Source organism: Papio anubis, chromosome 7 (genome assembly GCF_008728515.1).
Source record: "Papio anubis isolate 15944 chromosome 7, Panubis1.0, whole genome shotgun sequence".
NCBI classification, from domain to species: Eukaryota; Metazoa; Chordata; class Mammalia; order Primates; family Cercopithecidae; genus Papio; species Papio anubis.
The window spans coordinates 13914541-13935822 of NC_044982.1; the positions used below are offsets into that span (position 1 = coordinate 13914541).

The 21282-nt window shown below is 53.6% G+C and overlaps 1 protein-coding gene across 10 annotated transcripts in view; it reads right to left on the reverse strand.

The window, feature by feature from the left end:
* The window catches only part of RIN3 (Ras and Rab interactor 3), a 183675-nt gene that overhangs the window by 31093 nt on the left and 131300 nt on the right, over positions 1 to 21282 (reverse strand). For all 10 annotated transcript variants that reach the window (XR_004184801.1, XR_004184802.1, XM_021941486.2 and 7 more), the window contains 2 exons: positions 16848 to 16939; positions 4929 to 6419 (listed from right to left, as the gene is read on the reverse strand). Coding sequence is in view for 8 of the 10 variants with exons in the window: in XM_021941486.2 (XP_021797178.2) it covers positions 4929 to 6419; positions 16848 to 16939 (1583 nt within the window). In the remaining 2 variants the exon portion in view is untranslated. The remainder of the gene's footprint in view (positions 1 to 4928; positions 6420 to 16847; positions 16940 to 21282) is intronic.

A 21282-nucleotide genomic window follows, 5' to 3' on the forward strand; every position in this document is an offset into this window, starting at 1 on the left:
AGGAACATATTCTTAGGAAGCTGTTTTGGCTCTCCTCTGTCTCCAGGGCGTGGGTCTTGGTTACAGGCTCAGTAAGGGGAGGTCCCAAGCCCTGTTCCTGTAGGGAGACACCTGTGCTGCCCTAGCCCTGAGAGAGGAGGGAGGGACTCATGCTCCCACGGGGCTGGGTCTCAATAGAGGCCCGGACAGCCCTTCCCTGCCACGCAGGCCTGGGGGCTGGCCCATGGCCATCCTGGGTCCCTTGCTGCTGCCTCCCTCTTCCCCTTTAGCAGAACACAGGGCTGCCCTCACCTCCCTCACCCCGTTCCTGACCTTCCTTCCCCCCCACCTCCCCACCTCATTGGAGCCTCCGCAGGTAGAGATGGGTGCAGATGGGCATTGACCTGGGAGCAGGGACTTGCACTTCCCCACTGTCCTGGGCTTCTGCATGACCTCGGCCATGTCCCTTCCCCTCCCAGGGCCCGTTTCCTGAACTGCAAAATGAGAGGGCTGTGCCTACGCCCTCCCAGCCCCTTCACATCTGAGAGCTGCAGGATCTCTTCCCGGCACCTCCTCTCCAGACTCAGGCCCTCCGCAGCTTCACATTAGGACTGTTTTGTATCCAATTGTTTCTTGTGATTTGTCTCCCTAATAAAACCAGAAGCACCCTAAGTGTGGAGTTCTGTTGGCCTTTTTTTTTTTTTTCTTTTTTTTTGAGACAGAGTCTTGTTCTGTTGTCTAGGCTGGAGTGTAGTGGGGTGATCTTGGCTCACTGCAACCTCCACCTCCCAGGTTTCGAGCAATTCTCCTGCCTCAGTCTCCTGAGTAGCTGGGATTACAGGTGCCCACCACCACGCCTGGCTAATTTTTGTATTTTTTGTAGAGATGGGGTTTCACCATGTTGGTCAGGCTGGTCTTGAACTCCTGACCTCAGGTGATCTGCCCTCCTTGGCCTCCCAAAGTGCTGGGACTACAGGTATGAGGCACCATGCCCCACCCTGTCTGGCCTTTTTATGTGGTTTAAGTTCCTTCACCGTCTGACTGGCCACACACATGGGCAGAGCTCGGAAGGAAGAGGCAGAGGCAGAGGACTCAGCTCATGGAAAGGGCTGGGCTGCCTGGGTCTGAAGTCCAGCTCTACTACCAGCTCTGTCTTCATGGCCAGGTCACTGGACCTCTCTGAGCTGTGGCTTCTTGGGCATGACAATGGCCAAACCCATCTGGTCTGGTTTGCAGTCATGAGGCTGACATGTGCAGTGTCTGGAATGGCACCGTTGCTGTGGATGCTGACCCTGTTCCCACCTGCTGGAGGGCCCTTCTCTCCTCTCTGTAGCTCCAGCCCTCCCGTCCTTGGTGGCTCAGCTCAGCTGCCACCTCTCACTGCCTGGAAACCTCTCTGCCCCACACATTAGTGCCCACGGCAGGCTCTGGTGACACTCTGCCATATCACCTGCCAGGATAGACTCCAAGTCTAGTACCTCTTGGCATCTTGGTGCCCGAGGCAGATCTGGCCTTAACAGGAGCCATGGCGTGTCTGCATCCTGCCAGCCAGCTGCCCTGAGGCTGGAGTCATTCCTGCTGTTTCCAGCAGAGGTCCAGCCTGTGCTCCACCTCCTTTGCTCTGCTGAAGGCCACCAGGTACAGGCCTTGCATGGCCGCAGTCTCCTGAGCCGTCCCCCTGTTTTGTCCCCTCTGCTCTGCCCTCCACACACACCCTTCAGGGGCTCCATCACCTCTGGGCCAAATCCTCAGGCTGACTTTCACTGCCTGTGTGAATGGCCCGTGATCCTCCAGCCTCATTCCCCACCTCTTGGCCTTCGTCCACGCTGTCATCCCTTTCCAGAAGGAAAGTCCATCCACCACCCTTTCCACAGCTTAGCACTCCTGACCCTTTGGGCCTCAGCTCTTACACTCCCCCAACTCTGGAAGGCAGGGCTGGCCACAGCTTCCTCTGGGCCACTTGGAGTTTTCCATGTCCTTCCATGTCCTTCCGTGCCCTTCTATGCCCTCCTGTCTGCACGGTGCCTGTGGCTCAGTCTCAGACCCGGATGATCTCATCCAGTCTCATGGCTCCTTTTGTGCTGACAGTTCCCAGACATCTCTCTTTAGCCCCAGAACTGCAGACTCAGCCCTCAATGACCCACTTGACCTCCCCACCTGGTGTCTAATAAGCATCTCCAGTGTCACATGTCCCAGACTGAGCTCCTCGACTCCTCCCCAGTGCCTGCCGCAGGATGGACACTGCGGCCTCCCAGGGACAACAATGCTTGTCCACATGTCCACATCCTACTTCCCCTCTCCCACTCCCGCATCCAGCTTCCAGTCAGTCCTGTGGCTCCAGCTTCACAACAGACCCAGAGTCCAACCATGTCTCCCCATCTGTGCTGCCTCCGTCCTGGTCCCAGCCACCTTCACTGCTCACCTCGGCTGTGACAGTAGCCTCATACCAAGTCTGAGTCTCTCTGCTCCCACTCGGCGTGATGGCCAGAGTGATGTTCACATGTGAGTGAGGTCACTCACCCTTGGACGTGAGGTCCATAGAGAGGCTCACAAGGCCCTTGGGGTCCTGCCCCCCAACAGCCTCCTGACCTCGCTTCCATCCACATGTGCTCACTTATGTGTCTCCTTACACTTTATACTTTACTCCTCTCTCTCTGTCTTTCTCTCTCTCTCTCTTTCTTCTTGAGACAGAGTCTCCCTCTGTTGCCCAGGCTGGAGTGCAGTGGCACGATCTTGGCTCATTGCAATCTCTGCCTCCTGGGTTCAAGCAATTCTTGTGCCTCAGCCACCTGAGTAACTGGGACTACAGGCACATGCCACCGTGCCCAGCTAATTTTTCTATTTTTTTTAACTTTGATTTTTTTGAGACAAAGTCTTGCTCTGCCGCCCAGGCTGGAGTGCAGTGGCACAATCTGGGCTCACTGCAACCTCTGCCTCCCAGGTTCAAGTGATTCTCCTGCCTCAGCCTCTTGAGTAGCTGGGATTACAGGTACGTGCCACCACACCCAGCTACTTTTTGTATTTTTAGTAGAAACGGGGTTTCACCATGTTGGCCAGGCTGGCCTCAAACTCCTGACCTTAGGTGATCCACCCGCCTCGACCTCCCAACATGCTGGGATTACAGGCGTGAGCCACCGCACCCAACCCTACTCATCCTTCTTGCCTGTCACCCCTGCTAGACCGTAAGCTCCCCACAGGCTGAAACTTTTTGAGTGCTTTGTTCACTTCTGTCTCTATATCTGAGCCAGTACCTGATGCGGAGTTGGGTGCCCAATAACTCTTTGTCGACTATCTGCTTACAGGGCCCTGTGCAGACACACACACAGCACTGGCTTCAGATCTCAATCCTATCACCCCTCATCACACCTGAAATGCCATCATGAATCTTGTGGCCTCGAAAACCTATTTGTTTTCAGGAGTCCGCTAGCAAAATCCAGTAGCCCTGGGAAAGGAACATCTGAAGCTCCTTTTCTAAGAAACATTCACTACGAATCTACTGTGTTTAGAGGCTCATGTGTCCCTTACGTACCCAGCACTAACTCTTTCATTATTGGGTGGGGAAAGAGAGGCTTAGAGATACCAGGGGACGGCTGGGGCAGTAACTATTTACCAACTAGCTCAGAAGCAGCTCAGTGTTTAGCAACCACTTTGGCCACAGCAGTGTGAACTGACAGAATGTATTTTTTTCTTTTCTTTCTTTTTTTTTTTTCAGACAGAGTTTTGCTCTTGTTGCCCAGGCTGGAGTGCAATGGCACAAACTCAGCTCACTGCAACCTCTGCCTTCCAGGTTCAAGCGATTCTCCTGCCTCAGCCTCCCAAGTAGCTGGGATTACAGGCATGTGCCACCACACCTGGCTAATTTTTGTATTTTTAGTAGAGACGGGGTTTCACCATGTTGGCCAGGCTGGTCTCGAACTCCCGACTTCAAGTGATCTACCCACCTCAGCCTCCCAAAGTGCTGAGATTACAGGCGTGAGCCACCATGCCCAGCTGTTATTTTCTTTTTGAGATAGGGTTTCACTCTGTCCCCCAGACTGGAGCACAGTGGTGGGACGTTGGTTCTTTGCAGCCTTGGCCTTCAGGGCTCAAGCAGTCCTCCTGCCTCCTGGGACCACAGGAGCACGCCTCCATGCCTGGCTAATTTTTGTATTTTTTGTAGAGACGTGGTTTTGCCATGTTGCCAGGCTGGTCTTAAACTCCTGGACTCAAGCAATCCTCCTGCCTTGGCCTCCCAGAGTGCTGGGATTATAGGCTTGAACCAGTGCGCCAGGCCTTGATATTTTTAATATATGTAGGTGTGTGGTTGTTCACAGCTACTTCTCACCGTGAACCACAATCGGAAAAAGCTTTGATAATTAATTGATAAAAAGCTTTGGATTCAAGGTTGGTGAGGGTGGGGAAGGCTGGGGGCTACTTTAGAAGGGGTGGTCAGAGGAGTGAGCTGTTTTGTGTTGGTTCTCTGAAAGCAGAGCCTGAAAGAGGGATCTGGATGCATGTGATTTCACTGAGGAGACTCAGAAGACAGGGAGTGAGAGCAGTGGGAAGAGGCAGAGCAAGCTTAAGCAAGGATGAACTCTCAGCCTCAGCCAGATCTCGCCGGGCCCTGGAGCATAAACTGCATCACACAGTGGTCCTGCTTGAGGCCAAGGGGCCAGTCTTCATCCCCCCCATGGCAGGGAGTAATTGGCAGTGGGCCACTGATGATGTAAGAGAGGGTGCAGATAATATAGATCCTATACAGTCAAGGTCAATTCTCTAGGAAAGAGGGGAGCTGGGCACCATTAGCAGCCTACCTTGCAGCAGCTGGAGAAAGTTGCTGGTGCCCAGGAAGGGATGGGGGGTGGGCACCAACAGCGTCCACTGCATAGGCCTCTTTTGTCCTAAGGGGTTCCTGAGTCTGTAAGCCCCACCGCCCTCTCCTCCCTGCCACCTCCTCCCAGGGCACTGACCGAGCTCCTCCTCAGAGTGCAGGGCGGGGTCCACCAGGGCCTTGAGCTCGGTGCTCTGCAGCAGGTAGCTCTTGAGCTGGGTCATCATGGTGCGAATCTCCTGCAGCATCTCCGTGCTGGAGGTCTGGCGCGCCATCATCTCCAGGCTGTACACCTTATAGTCCTGCACCAGGCTGCCAAAGTACGAGGCCTTGTCCTGCGCCAGCTCCACCACCTTCTTGTACAGCTTGCGGTTGTTGGAGAGGAAAGCGTGGAACATGCTGCTGAAACTGGCAAAGCTCAGCCGGTGCCGGGCCTTGCCCAGGATCATGGAGGGCTTCTTCTTCACGCTGGGGCTGCTGAACTGCTCCAGCTCCTCCTCCGTGCTGCTAGTGGAGTAGGAGTCCTGGTCGGTGGCCATGACAGACGCCCCCAAGCTATCTGAGAGGGAGGCCAGGGAGCCCTTGAACTCTGCAGAGCTCTGGGAATGGGCAGTGGCCTGGGCCTGAGGGTGCTGAGTCCCAGCCTGAGAAGCAGGGCTTTGGCCCTCTCTGGGTGGACCTGGCGTGGGTGTCTCCAAGGCCATCGCCTGTGTGCAGAGCTCAGCGTTCTCTAAGGGAGCTGGGAGGGTCGAGGCCAGTTGTCGAGAGATCCGTTTTTTCCTGGGGGGTGGGACTGGGGGTTGTTTGGCCTTCCTGGGCAGCTCCGGCATGCTGTCAGGATCGCTGGCTTTCACCTCTGTGTCCTGGCCTTGCTCCGTGCTCCCCGGGGGCGTGTCCTCAGGGCTGTCTGAGGTCCCTTGGGGAGGCAGGCTGAGCTGGTCCCCCTCTGCTGCCATCCCCGGACTTTGGTCTTCTAAGGACACCCTCTCAGAAACGCGGCGTCTGGGAGGGGCAGTGGGAAGGTTCTTCTTCGTAGGCAGTGGCGGCGGGGAGGCCTGCTGCAAGGGACTGGAGGCCGCCCCTGGTTTCATCGCTTCCTCCCTGAGGGGGCCCAGGCCTGCAGTGGGGCATGGGAGTCTCTCACAGGCCGTCATAGGCGGCTGGCTCGGATGGTCTGGGGGACCTGGGGCATGGGGTGTGACGGGGGCAGGCACTGGGGGAGAGGTGGGCAAAGGACAGGCAGGGGCGGGTGCAGAAGCAGGGAGCAGAGGGGGCTGGGCTGGGCTGGAGGGCTGCAGGGGCAGCACTGGGGGAGGAGGTGGTGGGCGGCGTGGGGCCCACCTGGAGGTGGGCGAGGTAGTATCAGAGGTGGGTGGCAAGGGGCGTGCAGGGCAGCTTCCAAGAGGTGGTTGGTCGCTGGGCAGGGCGCTGCTGCAGTCCTCGATGAAAATAGGATTCACAAACCACAGGCGGTCATTTCCCACCGACAGCTCGATTTCACAGGCACAGTTTGCGTCATGGGCTGTGGGCCTGAGGCTGGAGACTTGCGGGAATCCGGGGGCCTGGTCTCTTGGAGGCTCGGCTGGCTTCCCTCTTTCTTGTGGAGGATTCAGCGAGGAGTCCCAGAAACCTGTGGAAGCAAGAGAGGGGCAGGTGGTCAGTCTGTGCCAGGGACTAGGTGTTGCTGTGCTGGGCAGGGTCTGTGGGCGGGGTCCGCCGGTGGGGCGGGGCAGGGCCGTGGGAGGGCTGTTCAAGGCATTCGCTTCACTACTCCGAGTTGTTTTCCCCTCTTGGACGCTTTTAAACCTCTCCCACCACTTCCTGCCTCGAGAGGGGAAGCCCCACTCGGTCCTCCCCAGCAGTGTGGGGTGGGGCCGGGGGTAATGTGACAGGCTCAGCTTCAGTTCTCTTCCTTGGTGTGACAGCCCACCTCGGAGGGCATTGATGACACAGGGTGTGGGGTGACAACACGGTGCTCTGGAGCCGTGGAGAAGGCATGGTGAGGGCACCAGGGATGGAAGGCCTGGAGTTCCTGCGGCCAACCGGCTGGGTGCTCTGGGGCAGGTGGCTTGACCTTCCTGGGCCTCAGTCTAGTCATCCCTAAAATGGGGTCACAATGGTGCACACAACACAGGCGTGCAAGGAGTAAGGAACACTAGGCCTATTTTGGCCCCCATGGTTATTTTTTTATTTTTATTTTTATTTTTATTTTTTGAGACAGAGTCTCACCCTCTCGCCCAGGCTGGAGTGCAGTGGTGCGATCTTGGCTCACTGCCAGCTCCGCCTCCCGGGTTCACGCCATTCTCCTGCCTCAGCCTCCCGAGTAGCTGGGACTACAGATGCCCTCCACCATGCCTGGCTAATTTTTTGTATTTTTAGTAGAGACGGGGTTTCACCGTGTCAGCCAGGATGGTCTCAATCTCCTGACCTGGTGATCCGCCCGCCTCGGCCTCCCAAAGTACTGGGATTACAGGCGTGAGCCACCAGGCCTGGCCTCCATGGTTCTTATATGCGAGAAGGACGCATCTATGGATTGTGGCCAGCGAGATCAGACCTGGCTGTCCAAGCGGGAGCAGCCACCCACCACAAAGTGATTCTGACTCCGGTCAATCTTGAGCTTAAAATAAGAAGCTGGTCCTCTGCCATAGTCAGGGGAAGCCAAGGCTCTTGCAGCATGGAGCTGAGTTCCAGTGCATGCCTCTCTACTGACCCAGTCCCCAGGGGCTCAGCCATGGCTGTGGCTACTGAAGCAGGCTAGGGACAAGGCATTCTTGATCTGTGGGGTCTACACCCTGGCAAGCATCTGACGGAGGCTCAGGACCCTCCAAAGAGCGCACAGGGATGCTACATCCTGGGAACAATTGCAGTCGGCGCATAGGCCACCCTGTGCTCACTCAAGCTTCCTCTTGGAGAGGAACATGGGTCCCAGGTCTTGTTCAGCCTGCTAGGTTTGGAGCTGGATAGAGGATTACCCAGGCAGGTGCAGAGTTCCTTGTGAATTGGTGCGGCCAGCCTTTCACCCAGGGCTCTTTACTCCTGGGAGGAATCCACTCTTAAGAAAACTATGGAAAGTAACATCAACGATAATCACAGGAGCAAACATTCATGGCGTTCTTGCCGCGCATGAGCCCACAGGCTACTTGCTTTACCTGGGTTATCTCGCCGACCCCTGATCATAGGCCTTGCCCCCAGTTCACAGATGAGGGTAGGAGGCTCAGAAACATGAAAGCACTCTCCCTGGGTCACCGGGCTGGGGAGTGAGGCACTGGGATTTGACCACGTCGGGCTGGTTCTACAGCCTGTGTGTTTAGCCTCTGTGTTAGGTGGCCTTCCTTCATAGGAACTTGCAACACTTCCCAGATCGGTTGCTGTCCCGGCATCGGTGAGTAGCAGGGTGGCTTGCAGCCCAGAACTCAGGATGTGGCAACAGCACAACAGGCTCTTGATGTTGAAAGGAGACCTCACAAGATGGCCTGGAGCAGCCAACCGTGTGCTCGCTCTAAGAGGGGGGCACTATCAGGGATGTAGGCATTTGCCATCTTGCTGGCTGGGGTCACCAATGCAATCAGGGTAAGCAGGTGCCTTCCCAGGACAAAGGGACTGAAGAAACAGACCAGAAGTGAGCTGCGACCCACCAGCTCTGTGCATCCCTCTGAGGTGCACCCCCCAGCCCTGTCCTGGGCAGATACCCTGTGTCTGGCTGCCTGAATATCACAGCCAATGGAGACAGGCCAGCTGTCACCACACTAACAAGCATGACAATCTTTTCTGTGACTCTTTCCAATGTGCAAAGCTCTGTGCCCATCACAGTCACCAAGGACATGGTGTCCAGAGTGGCCTCTCCCAGGGCCTGGATGAGCTGCTCTTTGTGACTGCCAGGGCCCTTTGCTTTCTTGGGCAGCTCATGGCTCCTCCATGTATGCCTCACTCTCCCAGGCACCTTGCCTCGAGTACATACATGTCCTGGCCCCTGGAGTGAGTGTTTGAAGCACTCTGCCCATGTCTACACAGGTCCAACAAAGTTGCCTGTTTGGGAGTCTTCCTAGCAAGGAGAAGCAGGCAGCCAGACTAACCCCACGGTAACTGGGCAGCAGCCCCACATGTGAGCTGAGACCCCCGGTGCCCACCTCTAGACTCTTCCTGTGGGCGAAGGTGGCATCATGAGGGTAGATAACATACAGAACTGCCTACTGATGCTGGGACACCCCATCACTGCTCACCCAGATCACGGCTGTAGCCGCTCCCTCCGCTTCATTCTCTTCCTGTGGTCCTAGGCTGGGCATACAGCAGGCCCTTGGAGGCTCTCTGTTGAGAATCGCTTTCAACCCTTTAGCCTGGCATTTGAGGCTGCAGGACCTGGTCCCTGAACATTTTCTCTGGCATCATCTACCGAGTCTTTACTCCACTCTATCTGCCGTTCACTTCTTCCTCAATGTGCCACACGCTGCCCCACCAGCAGGCCTTGGCTAATGCTATTCCCTCTGCGTGGAATTCTTTTCCCACCCTCTCCAGCTGGCACACACTTACTTGTCCTTCAAGGCTCAGGTCAAGTGCGACCTGTCTGGTAGTGCCTCCCCGATGCGCTCAGGCCCTGCCCGCCCCGCCTGTGTTCCTGCAGTGACCATCACTGGGACCGTAATTCTGTGTTTTTGCCGGACTTTCTCACCAGACTCAGAGCTTCCAGAAGGCAGTCAAATGCTTCAGCTATCTGAGTATTCCCAGCACCTGACAGTGCTTGGCCCAGAGCGGGGGCCCAGTGTCAGCCCCTTGGCACCCATGAGTGGATTAGCTTAGCCGGAGTGGAGAGTCAGGCCTCTGAGGAAGGGCACACAGGCAAGGTTAGTTTCAATGGCAAGATAAGGACAACCTGAACCACGGGAGGATGTGTAAAGACGAGACAGTGAGAGGAGGAAGGCAGGAAGGGGGGCAGAGGAGCCCCATAAGCAGATGGGCCACCAGCCGGGCAGCTGCCACGGGACAGGATGGGTCCATTAGGCACAGAACACAAGAGTACATTTCCCATTGCTCAGGTGTGGATTTTGGCAGGAACAGAGCAGATATGGGTTCAGGCAAATAGGCTCTCGGCCTGGGTACCTGGGACACAGCTTCCCTGACCCAAGACAGGCCTGGGGTTTGCGCCATGTCAGGGCAAAGGTCTCAAAGCCAATGTGACTCCAAGGAGTGGGGGAAGCCAGGAGCTAAAGGGCTGCATCCTAGGGTCTTGGGGCCTGTTAGGGAACCACAGTGGCATGACGGGGCTTTATGCTCCAAAAAAAAAAAAAGGAAGTGAGTAACTTTCTCTGCAGCCTGCAGAACCCCAAGGCCAGGGGAGAAACGGAACCCTGTGTCATGCAATCCTAGTGGTTTGGTCGGCAAAGCTGTGGGGTCCAATCCCCAGGGGCGCCATACCAAGCCTTGGCTCTGCTGCGGCAGTTCCCCTAAAGAAGGGCCCATCCTTGCCCTGGCCTCAGACTGAGGCCACGATTTTGCTGGCCCCGAGGCCTGTTGAGCGTTGGCTGGGGACACCTCTTGCCAGATGCCCGCTCTTTCTATCCTCAGACAACCTGGGCCACGTCACAGGCTGGGCTGCAGGTCCTGAGGGCAAATTCAGACTCTACCCCTGGGGAGCTTGGGGCTAGCAGCAGGACAGGAAGGGGAGGAGTAAAGGCAGCAAAGTGCCACAGAAACACTAAAGAATCCAATGAGGTCAGTGAATAAATATTCATGTGGCATCCCAAAGACAGAGGCTGTTGTACATACAGTCAAAGTCAAGTTTTCAATGAATTATTAATAACTAGGAAAATGCTCATCATCTGATGTAAAGGAAAAAGCAAGTTACAAGCAAACTTAGAAGAGTCACAGAACAGACGCCTTTCCTAAACATATTTTTAAAGTATTAAACACATACACACTGTAACATGTTTGAAAACCACTGTGAGTAATCCCTATTCTCTAAATTCCTTTGACACTTGTAATCAACTGCTGAATACAGCTGAGTGCTGAATTGTTCCTCCTTATGTTCGTTTTCTGGCCTCGACTAACCGGTAACCTTTTAAAGTCCAAGATTACACCTTATATAGCCTGCACTTTCGAACGCTGGCTTTTCCAAGTCCGAATTTGGACTTTCTTACGTCGGCTCACGAAGGCACACTGTGAGCCATCACATGGCACTCGGCCCGCAAATCAATAGCTGAGTTTCAGCAACATCATCCCTATCTCAACAGCAGGCCTGGTGCAACTCTTCTCATAGGAAAATGAGTGGCATGCCAAAAAAATAAAACTGATGACACTAATGACAAGAAACACATATGCCTCATGAACTTCCTAGAACAACCAGATCGTCCAGCGGACTGGAAACCCAGGAAATCTTTAGCCTTAACTAGACAATCCTTGGCTCTGGGCTCTAGGGAAAAAAGTGGAAGTCACAAATATATTCGCACAACATCAGAAGGCGAGAAACCAAAACTGTATTTTCAGTTGCGTCTAGGTGTATCAAGGAAAAGAAACTGGAAGAAACACAGCCCGAACTTGCACGAGTGGTGAGTTTATGCGTGGTTTTCATCCTCAGCCTTTTCTGGTCTTGTCCGTTAAAAACAAACACACACCGCTGGGCGCGATGGCTCATGCCTGTAATCCCAGCACTTTGGGAGGCCGAGGCGGGCCAGATCATCTGAGGTCAGGAGTTTGAGACCAGCCTGGACAACATGGTGAAAACCTATCTCTACTAAAAATACAAAAATTAGCCAGGCGTGGTGGCCGGTGCCTATAATCCCAGCTACTCGGGAGGCTAAGGCAGGAGAATCGCTTAAAACCGTGAGGCGGAGGTAGCAGTGAGCTGAGATCGTGCCACTGCACTCCAGCCTGGACAAAAAGAGTGAGACTCCATCTCAGACCACAAACAAACAGACACAACATGCTTGACTTTTATTATAAGACGAAAAGGTGTCATAAGAAAAAGCAGCACATGGCGGGCATGTGGAGGGCATGGTGCAGAGGGTGGGGCCCACTACCCTGCCTATTCCAATGCCAAATCCAGGCTTCCTTGGCAAAAGGGCGCCATGCTGTTTTCCACTGGAGGCACAGCAAGTAGAAGAAAGGGTTGAGGGGCGGGAAGTGGTGAGCAAGGCTGGCTGAGAATCAGGGCATAGCGCAGGCAGAGCACGGAGTTCAAACTCAGCAAGCCCTGAGTGTGAATTCAGCTTTTGTTTACATCCCAAAATGAGGAAAGCCCTTTAGTTGATCTCTCTTTCTCTCTCTGGATAACAGCTTTGTTGAGATATCACTCACACACCACAGAGTTCACTCATTTAAAAAACACGCCTGTGTTTTTCAGTATATTCATCAAGTTGTGCGACTCTCACCACAATCAATTTTACAGCACTTTTTTTTTTCTTTTTTTAAGACAGAGTCTCGTTCTGTCACCTAGGCTGGAGTGCAATGGCATGATCTTGGCTCATTGCAACCTCCACTTCCTGAGTTCAAGTGATTCTCCTGCCTGAGCCTCCTGAGTAGCTGGGATTATAGGCACCAGCCACCACACCCGGCTAATTTTTATATTTTTAGTAAAGATGGGGTTTTATCATGTTGTCCAGGCTGATCTCGAACTCCTGACCTCGTGATCCACCTGCCTTGACCTCCCAAAGTTCTGGGATTATAGGCATGAGCCACTGCACCCGGCCTTTAGAGCATTTTGTATCACCCCAAAAGAAACCCTATGCCTATTAAGCAGTCACTCTCCATTCCCCTTTCCACCCAGCCCCTGGCAATCGCTAATCTGCTTTCTGTCTCTACGGATTTGCCTATTCTAGACATTTTATTCAAATGGAACTGTAGCATATGTGGTCTTTGGTATCAGCTCCCTTCACTTAGCATGTTTTCCAGGTTATTCCATGCGGCACCATGTGTCAGTCCCTGCACTTCATTCCTTTTTATAGCTGAATAAACACTTCAGACTCCTTAACTTTCCATTTCCTTATCTGTAAAACGGGCTTTTATGTGAATAAATGAGATAACGTATGTGTGGGCATGTGGCAATGAATTTGCCTCCCATTGTCCTTTTGGTCTTCCCTGAAATGCTGACTATACAAGGTAACCCCTGGCTCACAGGGCCTCAGCACTAGGCTGGCCAGGGATCATCTGGATTCTCCTTGGACAGTCTGAATGAAGAACAGTGGTCAGGTAGGGCTGTGAGCTGAGTCAGAGCCCTGCTGGTCAGGGAAGCAGGGGAGTAGGAATCTGAGTCAGCAAGGAGGCCATGTACAGGGAGCAAGGGGCTGGCATGTGTGACAGAGCATCTGCGGTCACCCACAAAGCCCGGCTAACCCTCCATCTCCATTTCTCAGAGGGTCCCTGGTGTCCTTTCTCTGAGTCTCTTTTTTATGCTAGTTTGAGTGGGTTTCACTTCTTTTCCACCAAAGTCCCTTCCTAGAACAATGTGTGACATGCCAGGCACAATGCCTGGTGTGTCAGGGCCCTTGACAAATGCTGCACTTTCCATATTTATTATCACTATTTCATATGAAGGTTGGCAGGGCCCAAGCCTGCCCATGCCAGGGCCAAGGTCTCTGGCCTTTGATAGGATGTGCTCCTTCGGCTCTGGGTCTCCAGCCGTTCGGGAGATGACTGTAAAGTGAACCTTTCCTTGGCTGCAGGGAAAAATGATTGTGGTGAGCCTGGCTTCATGTCTTTCAGCACTCGGGGACACCAGGTCTACACAGATCCCTTGAGCTCTTAAGCTGCAACATACTCAGCTTCCATTTAAATCCTGTTCTCAAGGAAGTAAGTGCTGACGATGAATCTGAACTACTGTTGGCTTCCCAAATGGAAATCTCCCTTCTCCACTTCCTCCTTGTGCCTGAGATCAAATTCTCCGAGGAGAGAAGGCCTTGTCTATTCCAGAAAGGAATGCAGTTCTTCCAGGAGGAACATCTCCCTTAACGAAAAACCATGTTCCTAGGCCTTAGGAGAAGCTGCACTCTTGCAGGTGAGAGGAACCTGTAGGGAGTCTCCCGGCAGTCAGTCCTAGGGACGCCTAAACCCCATAGCGGGGTCAAGAGGTGCAGCAATGTGTCATAGACTGAGGCCATGCATCCCACTTACTCTATCAACATGGCCTGCAAACTGGCCACTGACTGCTCGTTGCAAAAGCAACAGAGAAGGTGGGGAGGTGCAGCTGAGGAGCACTAGAAAAGCTGTGCTCAGAGACAGAAAGCCCTCCATGCCAATCCTGTCTGGGGCACTTTACAGGTGTGAGCCACCATGCCCAGTCCTGAGGATTTCTTCAGGGAAAAGTGGAGCATGTTTCACACAGCTGCTCAAGAACCGCTGAGGACAGAAAGCCTTTGGTGCAAATCTTGTCTGGGGCATGTTAGACAAGGTTCCCAGCGGGGCTAAAACTTGGTGTTCTAACTTTTTTTTTTTTTTTTTTTTTGAGGCAGAGTCTCAGTGTGTTGCCTAGGCTGGAGTGCAGTGGGGCAATCTCAGCTGACTGCAACCTCCACCTCCCAGGTTCAAGCAATTCTCCTGCCTCAGCCTCCGGAGTAGCTGGGATTACAGGCACACGCCATTACGCCCAGCTAATTTTTGTATTTTTAGTAGAGATGAGGTTTCACCATATTGGCCAGGCTGATCTTGAACTCCTGACTTCAGGTGATCCACCCGCCTTGGTCTCCCAAAGTGCCAAGATTACAGGCATGAGCCACCGCGCCCGGTCAGTGTTCTATCTTTAAAATGCACAAAAATGACATAAGACAATGCCAAGTGCTCTGCAATGGTCGGTGTCATCAAACCCCTAGGGGGAGGTCATCTGCACCTTACAAAAGTGCAAATTACAAAACTGTCACCTGTCCCACATCCAAGATCCTGGGAGGGTAAGAGCCCAACAACTAAATTCTAGGAAGCAAAGTTTAATAGCAAGTTTATTCCCAATAGCAACTGAAAACTTGCCCTTAGGGTTATAACTGGGTAAATTAGACCTAGAAGAATTTGGATAGAGTTAAGAGGCGGCTGAGTGTGGTGGCTCATGCCTGTAATCCCAGCACTTTGGGAGGCCGAGGCAGGTGGATCATGAGGTCAGGAGTTCAAGATCAGCCTGACCAATATGGTGAAACCCCGTCTCTACTAAAAATACAAAAATTAGCCAGGCATGGTGGCACGCGCCTGTAGTCCCAGCTACTTGGGAGCCTGAGGCAGGAGAATTGCTTGAACCCGGGAGGCGGAGGTTGCAGTGAGCCAAGATCGCACCACTGCATTCCAGCCTGAGGGACAGAGTAAGATTCCATCTCAAAAAAAAAAAAAAAAAAAAAAAAAAAAAAAAAGTTAAGAGGCACCATGACACGATGGCAGGTGTGGAAGCTAAATGGCCTGGGTTCATCCCAGCTCTGCCATGTGCTGTGTGACACTGGACATGACTTAACCTCTTGTGCCTCAGTTTCCTCTGCCATAGAAGGGGAATTATAATAATAGTACTTACTTTATAGGATTGTTTGAAGCTGCGCGGAGCCAATGGCAGCTAAAGGGGTTAAAACGCAGTCATTGCTCATGGAGCGCGAACACCCAAGGACCAGAACTCCTCCTGCTTCCCGGCCCCTGACCATGGCTGCCTTGTGGCGTCTCTTGCATTGCTGCCCCTGATGGGCCCCTCTGAGTGGTGAACAGTGGCCTGGCTTGGGAACCAAGGGGTGTCTTCTTTGATCTCAGGTCTGCCCCTCACTTCCACTGTGACCTGGTTCTGCCCTCTGGGTCACTGTTTCTTCCATTCCATCAACACTGGTGAACAAGGCACCAATGTTCTGGACACTGTGCTCAGCCCCATGGAGCACAGTGTCCTATGCATGGTTGACTTTTACTAAAGATTGTTGATGAACTGCTTTGCTCGTAAATGTGACCTGGCGGCCCCAGGTTAAGGCTCTGGGGCCTGCAGTGGCTCCTGAGCCACTGTGTGGAACACGCTCTCCCTTTCCCTGTAAGAAATTCTCAGGGCCGGGCACAGTGGCTCACACCTGTCATTCCAGCACTTTGGGAGGCCAAGGTGGGAGGATTGCTTGAGGCCAGGAGTTTGAGACCAGCCTGGGCAACATGGAGAGACCGTGTCAAAACATAAGAAATTAACCAGGCATGGTGGTGTGCGCCTATAGTCCCAGCTCCTCAGGAGGTGAAGGTGGGAGGATCACCTGAGCCTGGGAAGTTGGGGCTGGGCTGAGCCATGATCATGCCACTGCACTCCAACCTGGGCAACAGAGTGAGACTCTGTTTCAAAAAAAAAAAAAGAAAAAAAAAGAAAAAAAAAGAAAAAAAAATTATCTGCTCCTAACACACTCTGAAAGAGGCAGGTAGCCTGGCCTCCCAGCAGCTACAAACTTGGCATGCTTGGGCTTCCTGAGGGCCAGCGAGGTGAGGCCCTAGTTCTAGGTGGGCACCTGCTGACTGCATCCTTGTAGGGTGCTTGGCATCGCCTGTACATGGGAAGAGCTCACTAAATGTGAGTTCTTTTTATAATTATGTGAAAGGGCTGGGGTCAGACACACCCTGTCCTCTCTCCCCTTCTTCTTTTCCTCTCCCCTGTTTATCCCTCAGGAACTCGGAAGGGTGGGGTGGGGCATGCTTAGGGTCAGTTGTTTGGGCACAGGACAGGCCCCCATGAGGGCCACACCCAAGTTCATGGTCACATTCATGCTGCTTTTCCAACCGATGAGGGGCCAGGGCTGTGATGGCTGCCAGACCCAGCTCTCTGGCCCCCACTCAGAAGGGCCCTGGGGTTGAGCTCGGCTTCTCCCAGGACCACACCAGCCTCTCTGGTCCTAACCAGGCCCTGCTCCCTTAGAACAAACGTGACTGGGCCTCAGGGCGTCCTGGGCAGCTGATAGAGGCGAGCGACTCTTTAGAAACGCCTCTGTAGATCTCCCTGTCACGCGGCTCAGCAGCCTGAGGCAGGGGTGTGGGTGGTCCCATGGGAGCTGGGACTCAGGCTGTCCTTCTGCACAGGCGGCCCCTGGGGCAGTCCTAGGGCCCCAGTTCCTAATGCCCCACCAGCTCCCCTGGCCCCTTGGAGAGGACTCACCCAGACCCAGGTTGGCGATGGTCTCAAGGTCCGTGAAGCTGCTGGCCTCGAGGATGGCCTGGGGCAGCCGCAGTGTGAAGGGCAGTAAGTCTCTGTGAAGACACGAGGGGCGGAAGTCATGTCTGGGGCCACTGTGTCCATTCCCAGCCTCCACAAAGGAAGAGCCCTGGCAATCTCTGCTGGCTGCCGGGGTCTCCATACATCCTGGAAGCTTCCCTGGAGCTGAGGGTCAGACTCTGAGGTGGAAGGAGCATCCAGTCAACTCTAGGTCCTGAGCCAGCACCAGGGACCCAGAGAGGTGGAGACCCTCCTCAGGAGTTGGGGGGCGGAGTCACTGCTTCTTAGTTTTCCTGGCCTGCTGAGCCCAGGCCAGCTCCTCTAAAGGCATTCTTTAGGGTAAAGTGAGTGGCCCACTCCTCCTGCCCTCTGACTTTGCTGGTGCACACTGAGATGTGCAGCGAGCACACAGTCAGGCATCTCCCAGCAAATGCACAGTCAGGCAGCCCCTGACGAACACACGGTCAGGCATCTCCCTGCAAATGTACAGTCAGGCAGCCCCTGACGAACACACGGTCAGGCATCTCCCAACAAACGCAGAGTCAGGAAGCCCCCCCGACGAACGCACGGTCAGGCATCTCCCTGCAAATGCACAGTCAGGCAGCCCCCGATGAACGCACAGTCAGGCATCTCCCAGCAAACATGCAGTCAGGCAGTCCCGGAAGAACACGACGAACACACAGTCAGGCATCTCCCAGCAAATGCACAGTCAGGCAGCCCCTGACGAACACAGTCAGGCATCTTCCAGCAAACGCACAGTCAGGCAGCCCCCGACGAACACACGGTCAGGCATCTCCCCGCAAACGCACAGTCGGGCAGCCCCCGACAAACGCACAGTCAGGCATCTCCCTGCAAACGCACAGTCAGGCAGGTTCATCTCATGGCTTTGGTCACAATAGGGAACTGTTCAGGATTCCCTCCAGAGATCTTCCAGAAGGAGTTTGGACTGATGGGAAACAGGGGCCAGGAAAGGAAAAGGGATGGCCAGGCCACATGGTAGTTGAAGACACTGTGTGTTGAGCCCAGGGCTCCTGACTTTTGGCCCAGGGCTGTTTCACAGGGTCAGGAAGGGGAGTGTGGCACTGCCAGGGCCCCAGGATGGGTGGTCCCGATTCTATGTTTCTTCCTAGTGTTTAAGGCCTGGGGACCCCCTTTCCAGCCATGTCTCCCGCTCCTTCCTCATTATCCCACCTGCCCTGTTCTCTGAGGCCATTTCCTCCTCTGTGAAGACAGGAATGGATGAGAGGGTGCCCAGCGTGGTTATCAAGACCTGGCAGCCACCACTATTTTCTTCACAACCTGTTCTACCCTCCCTTGCTCATGCTTCGTCCACTTTCTCCCCAAATCCTGATGCCCACTGAAATCCCATCGTCCATCATTTGCTGAGCCTCCCGCCACGGCCTCGGCCAGAGGTACCCCCTCCCCGGGGTCTTCATGGCTTTGCTGTCTGCAACTCATCTTCCTGGCGACATGAGGCTGGGAGCCCTGGGAGCTCCTGGAACGGGTGGGGGCTGCCTTCCGGGTTTCCGAAGCCCCGCAGTGCTTAGCACTCTCCATGAGGCTCCAATGCCATTTGCTGAATGGACCCAGCCAAACTCAGGAGCTGAGCCGGAGGCATAGCAGAACAGAGATGGCCTGGGATGGGGCTGGCCCTGCTGGGGCACCTCTGCTCAGCGATGTCAGCTTCTGTGGCCTCCCAGGTGCCCCCATGGCCTCTTGGGAAGCGCTTCGATGGCGCTGGGACACTTGTGTTTACAGAAGAGGAGGACAGGGCAGGCTGTGGCACAGGTTCTGGACCTTTTCTCAGGTCTTGAGGGTGGCCTTGGGCTTCTCCACTGTCAAATGGGCTGGGGACCAGCCAGCTGACGTTGGCATCTTCTGTCATTGTTGTGTGATTCTGCTGCAACCCGAGGTCTTCTGATGGCCAGACTGGATGGGCCCTCAGTGCTGCACTCCCATCTCAGGCCCTGCCCCGCCACCACTAACCTCAGCTCGAATTCTGAAGGGTAGCAACATTCATCCCAAGTTGCCTCAGTTTACTTCGGTTACCTGGTGGCCTATCAGTGGGGTTTCCAATGGTTCCTCCATCGCCGTGAGTATCACAATGGCCAGCAGAGGCTGCTCTGCTCATCTGTGCCCACCCCGTGACTGCCAGGACAGCCTCCTGCCACCTCATCATTCTACTCAGTCTGCTGCAGTTGCAGCTGCAGTCACACCCCAGACTCGAATCCCAGCATCCAAGGTCTCCCCCGGTCTGGCCTTGCTCTGCCTTTCTGGCTTGCTCCCCAACATCTGCTCTCCACAGTCCCTTCCCCGCACTCGGGGGCCTCCTGCTGGCTCCCAAATGATCACACTCAAGTTCCTCCGGTGGGTGTTCCCCACTCATTTCCCGTCTCTGAGTTTACACATAGAGGGAACAGTCCCTCATCCCCACCACCTACATCTACGATTCTATACATCCTTCAAGGCCACACCATGGACTCTTCTTCCTCCATGACCTGGGGTTCAAGGGTCTCATGCGTCTCTGCTTCTCCACATCCCATCCAATTCGCCACTGCACCCAGAGGCAGCCTCTTCCGTCCAGAGGAAAGCACACACAGGATGTGGGTGTTTGCTGGGCATCTACTATGTGTCAGGTGTGGGGCTAGGTGTTTTGGAGGCTTTAAGTGATATTCTTACTAAATCACAGGCACCCTGAGGGCAGGCATCAGTACCTCTGTTTTACAGGGGACACAGTGGCTCAGGGAGGTTAAGGGACTCGCCCAAGACCCCCCAGCCAGTAGTAAGTTTCTGACAGAAACATTGAAACATTTAAAAATCTATACCAATATAAAATTTGATTATCTACAGGGCAAAACTTTCAATCAGTATCACAAATCACCTACTACATTTTTTTTTTTTAAGGAAAAGGAACTATCACTTGTTAAGCTTTATCAATCACTCACCAAGAGCTTTCCCTGTTATCCTACTTAACCCTTGAAGCAATCCTGTGATGTAAGTGCTATTGTAACATTTGTTAAAATGTTGGATTTTTTTTTTTTTAATTAGAAAAGAAAAACAGATTTACTGTAGTCAAAGTCATACAATACAAAAGTGCTTAAAATGTGCAGGTCCTCCATTCTCCAGAGGATCCTGCTGTCTACCCCAGGGGCCAGGCCACAGACTGGTATCAGGCCATGGCCTGTTAGGAACTGAGTTGCACAGCAGGAGGTGAGCAGCGGGCCAGTGAGCAAAGCTGCATCTGTCTTGACAGCCGCTCCCCATCCTCGCATTACTGCCTGAGCTCCACCTCCTGCCAGATCAGCGGCAGCATTTGATTCTCATAGGAGCGCAAACTCTACTGTGAACTATGTGAGTGAGGGGTCTAGGTTTTGTGCTCCTTCTGTGAACTATGTGAGTGAGGGGTCTAGGTTTTGTGCTCCTTCTGTGAACTATGTGAGTGAGGGGTGTAGGTTTTGTGCTCCTTCTGAGACTCTAGTGCCTGATGATCTGTCTTTGTCTCCCATCACCTCCAAATGGGACCATCTAGTTGCAGAAGAACGAGCTCAGGCTCCCACTGGTACTACATCATGGTGAGTTGCACAATTATTTCATTATATATTTCAATGTAATAGTGAAAGAAATAAAGTGCACAATGAATGTAATGTGCTTGAATCTTCCCGAAACCATCCCCACCCCATCCCTGGCCCATGGAAAAACTGTCTTCTACGGAAGTGGTCCCTGGTGCCAAAAAGGTTGGGGACTGCTGGTCTACACTCTGGAGAATAACCTTGCTGGCCCTTCTTTAATGCACACATATGCGTGCCCAAGCACACATGTACACACACCATTTATTTTACTAGTTCTTATATATTTTTAATTGTTTTGTAGAGATAGGGTCACACTATATTGTCCAGACCTGTCTTGAACTCCTTGCCTCAAGCGATCCTCCTGCCTCTGCCTCCCAAAGTGCTCGGATTACAGGCGTGAGCCACCGCACCTGGCCCACATCACGTATTTTAAAAATGAAAATGGCACTATGTTCCATCTATTGCTCTGCAGCTTGCTTTCTTTACTGAACAGTAAAGTGATCTATATAGTGAGCAAGTCCATACATGTATACTGGCGTCTTTCTTTTTCTCTGCTGAAGAGTATCCCGTGGGATAACCGTCATTTATTTAATTTTTTTTTTTTTTTTGAGATGGAGTCTCGCTCTGTCGCCCAGGCTGGAGTTCAATGGCACGATCTTGGCTCACTGTAACCTCTACCTCCCAGGTTCAAGCAATTCTCCTGCCTCAGCCTCCTGAGTAGCTGGGATTGTAGGCATGTGCCACTGCGTCCAGCTAATTTTGTATTTTTAGTGTAGATGGGTTTTCAACACGTTGGCCAAGCTGGTCTC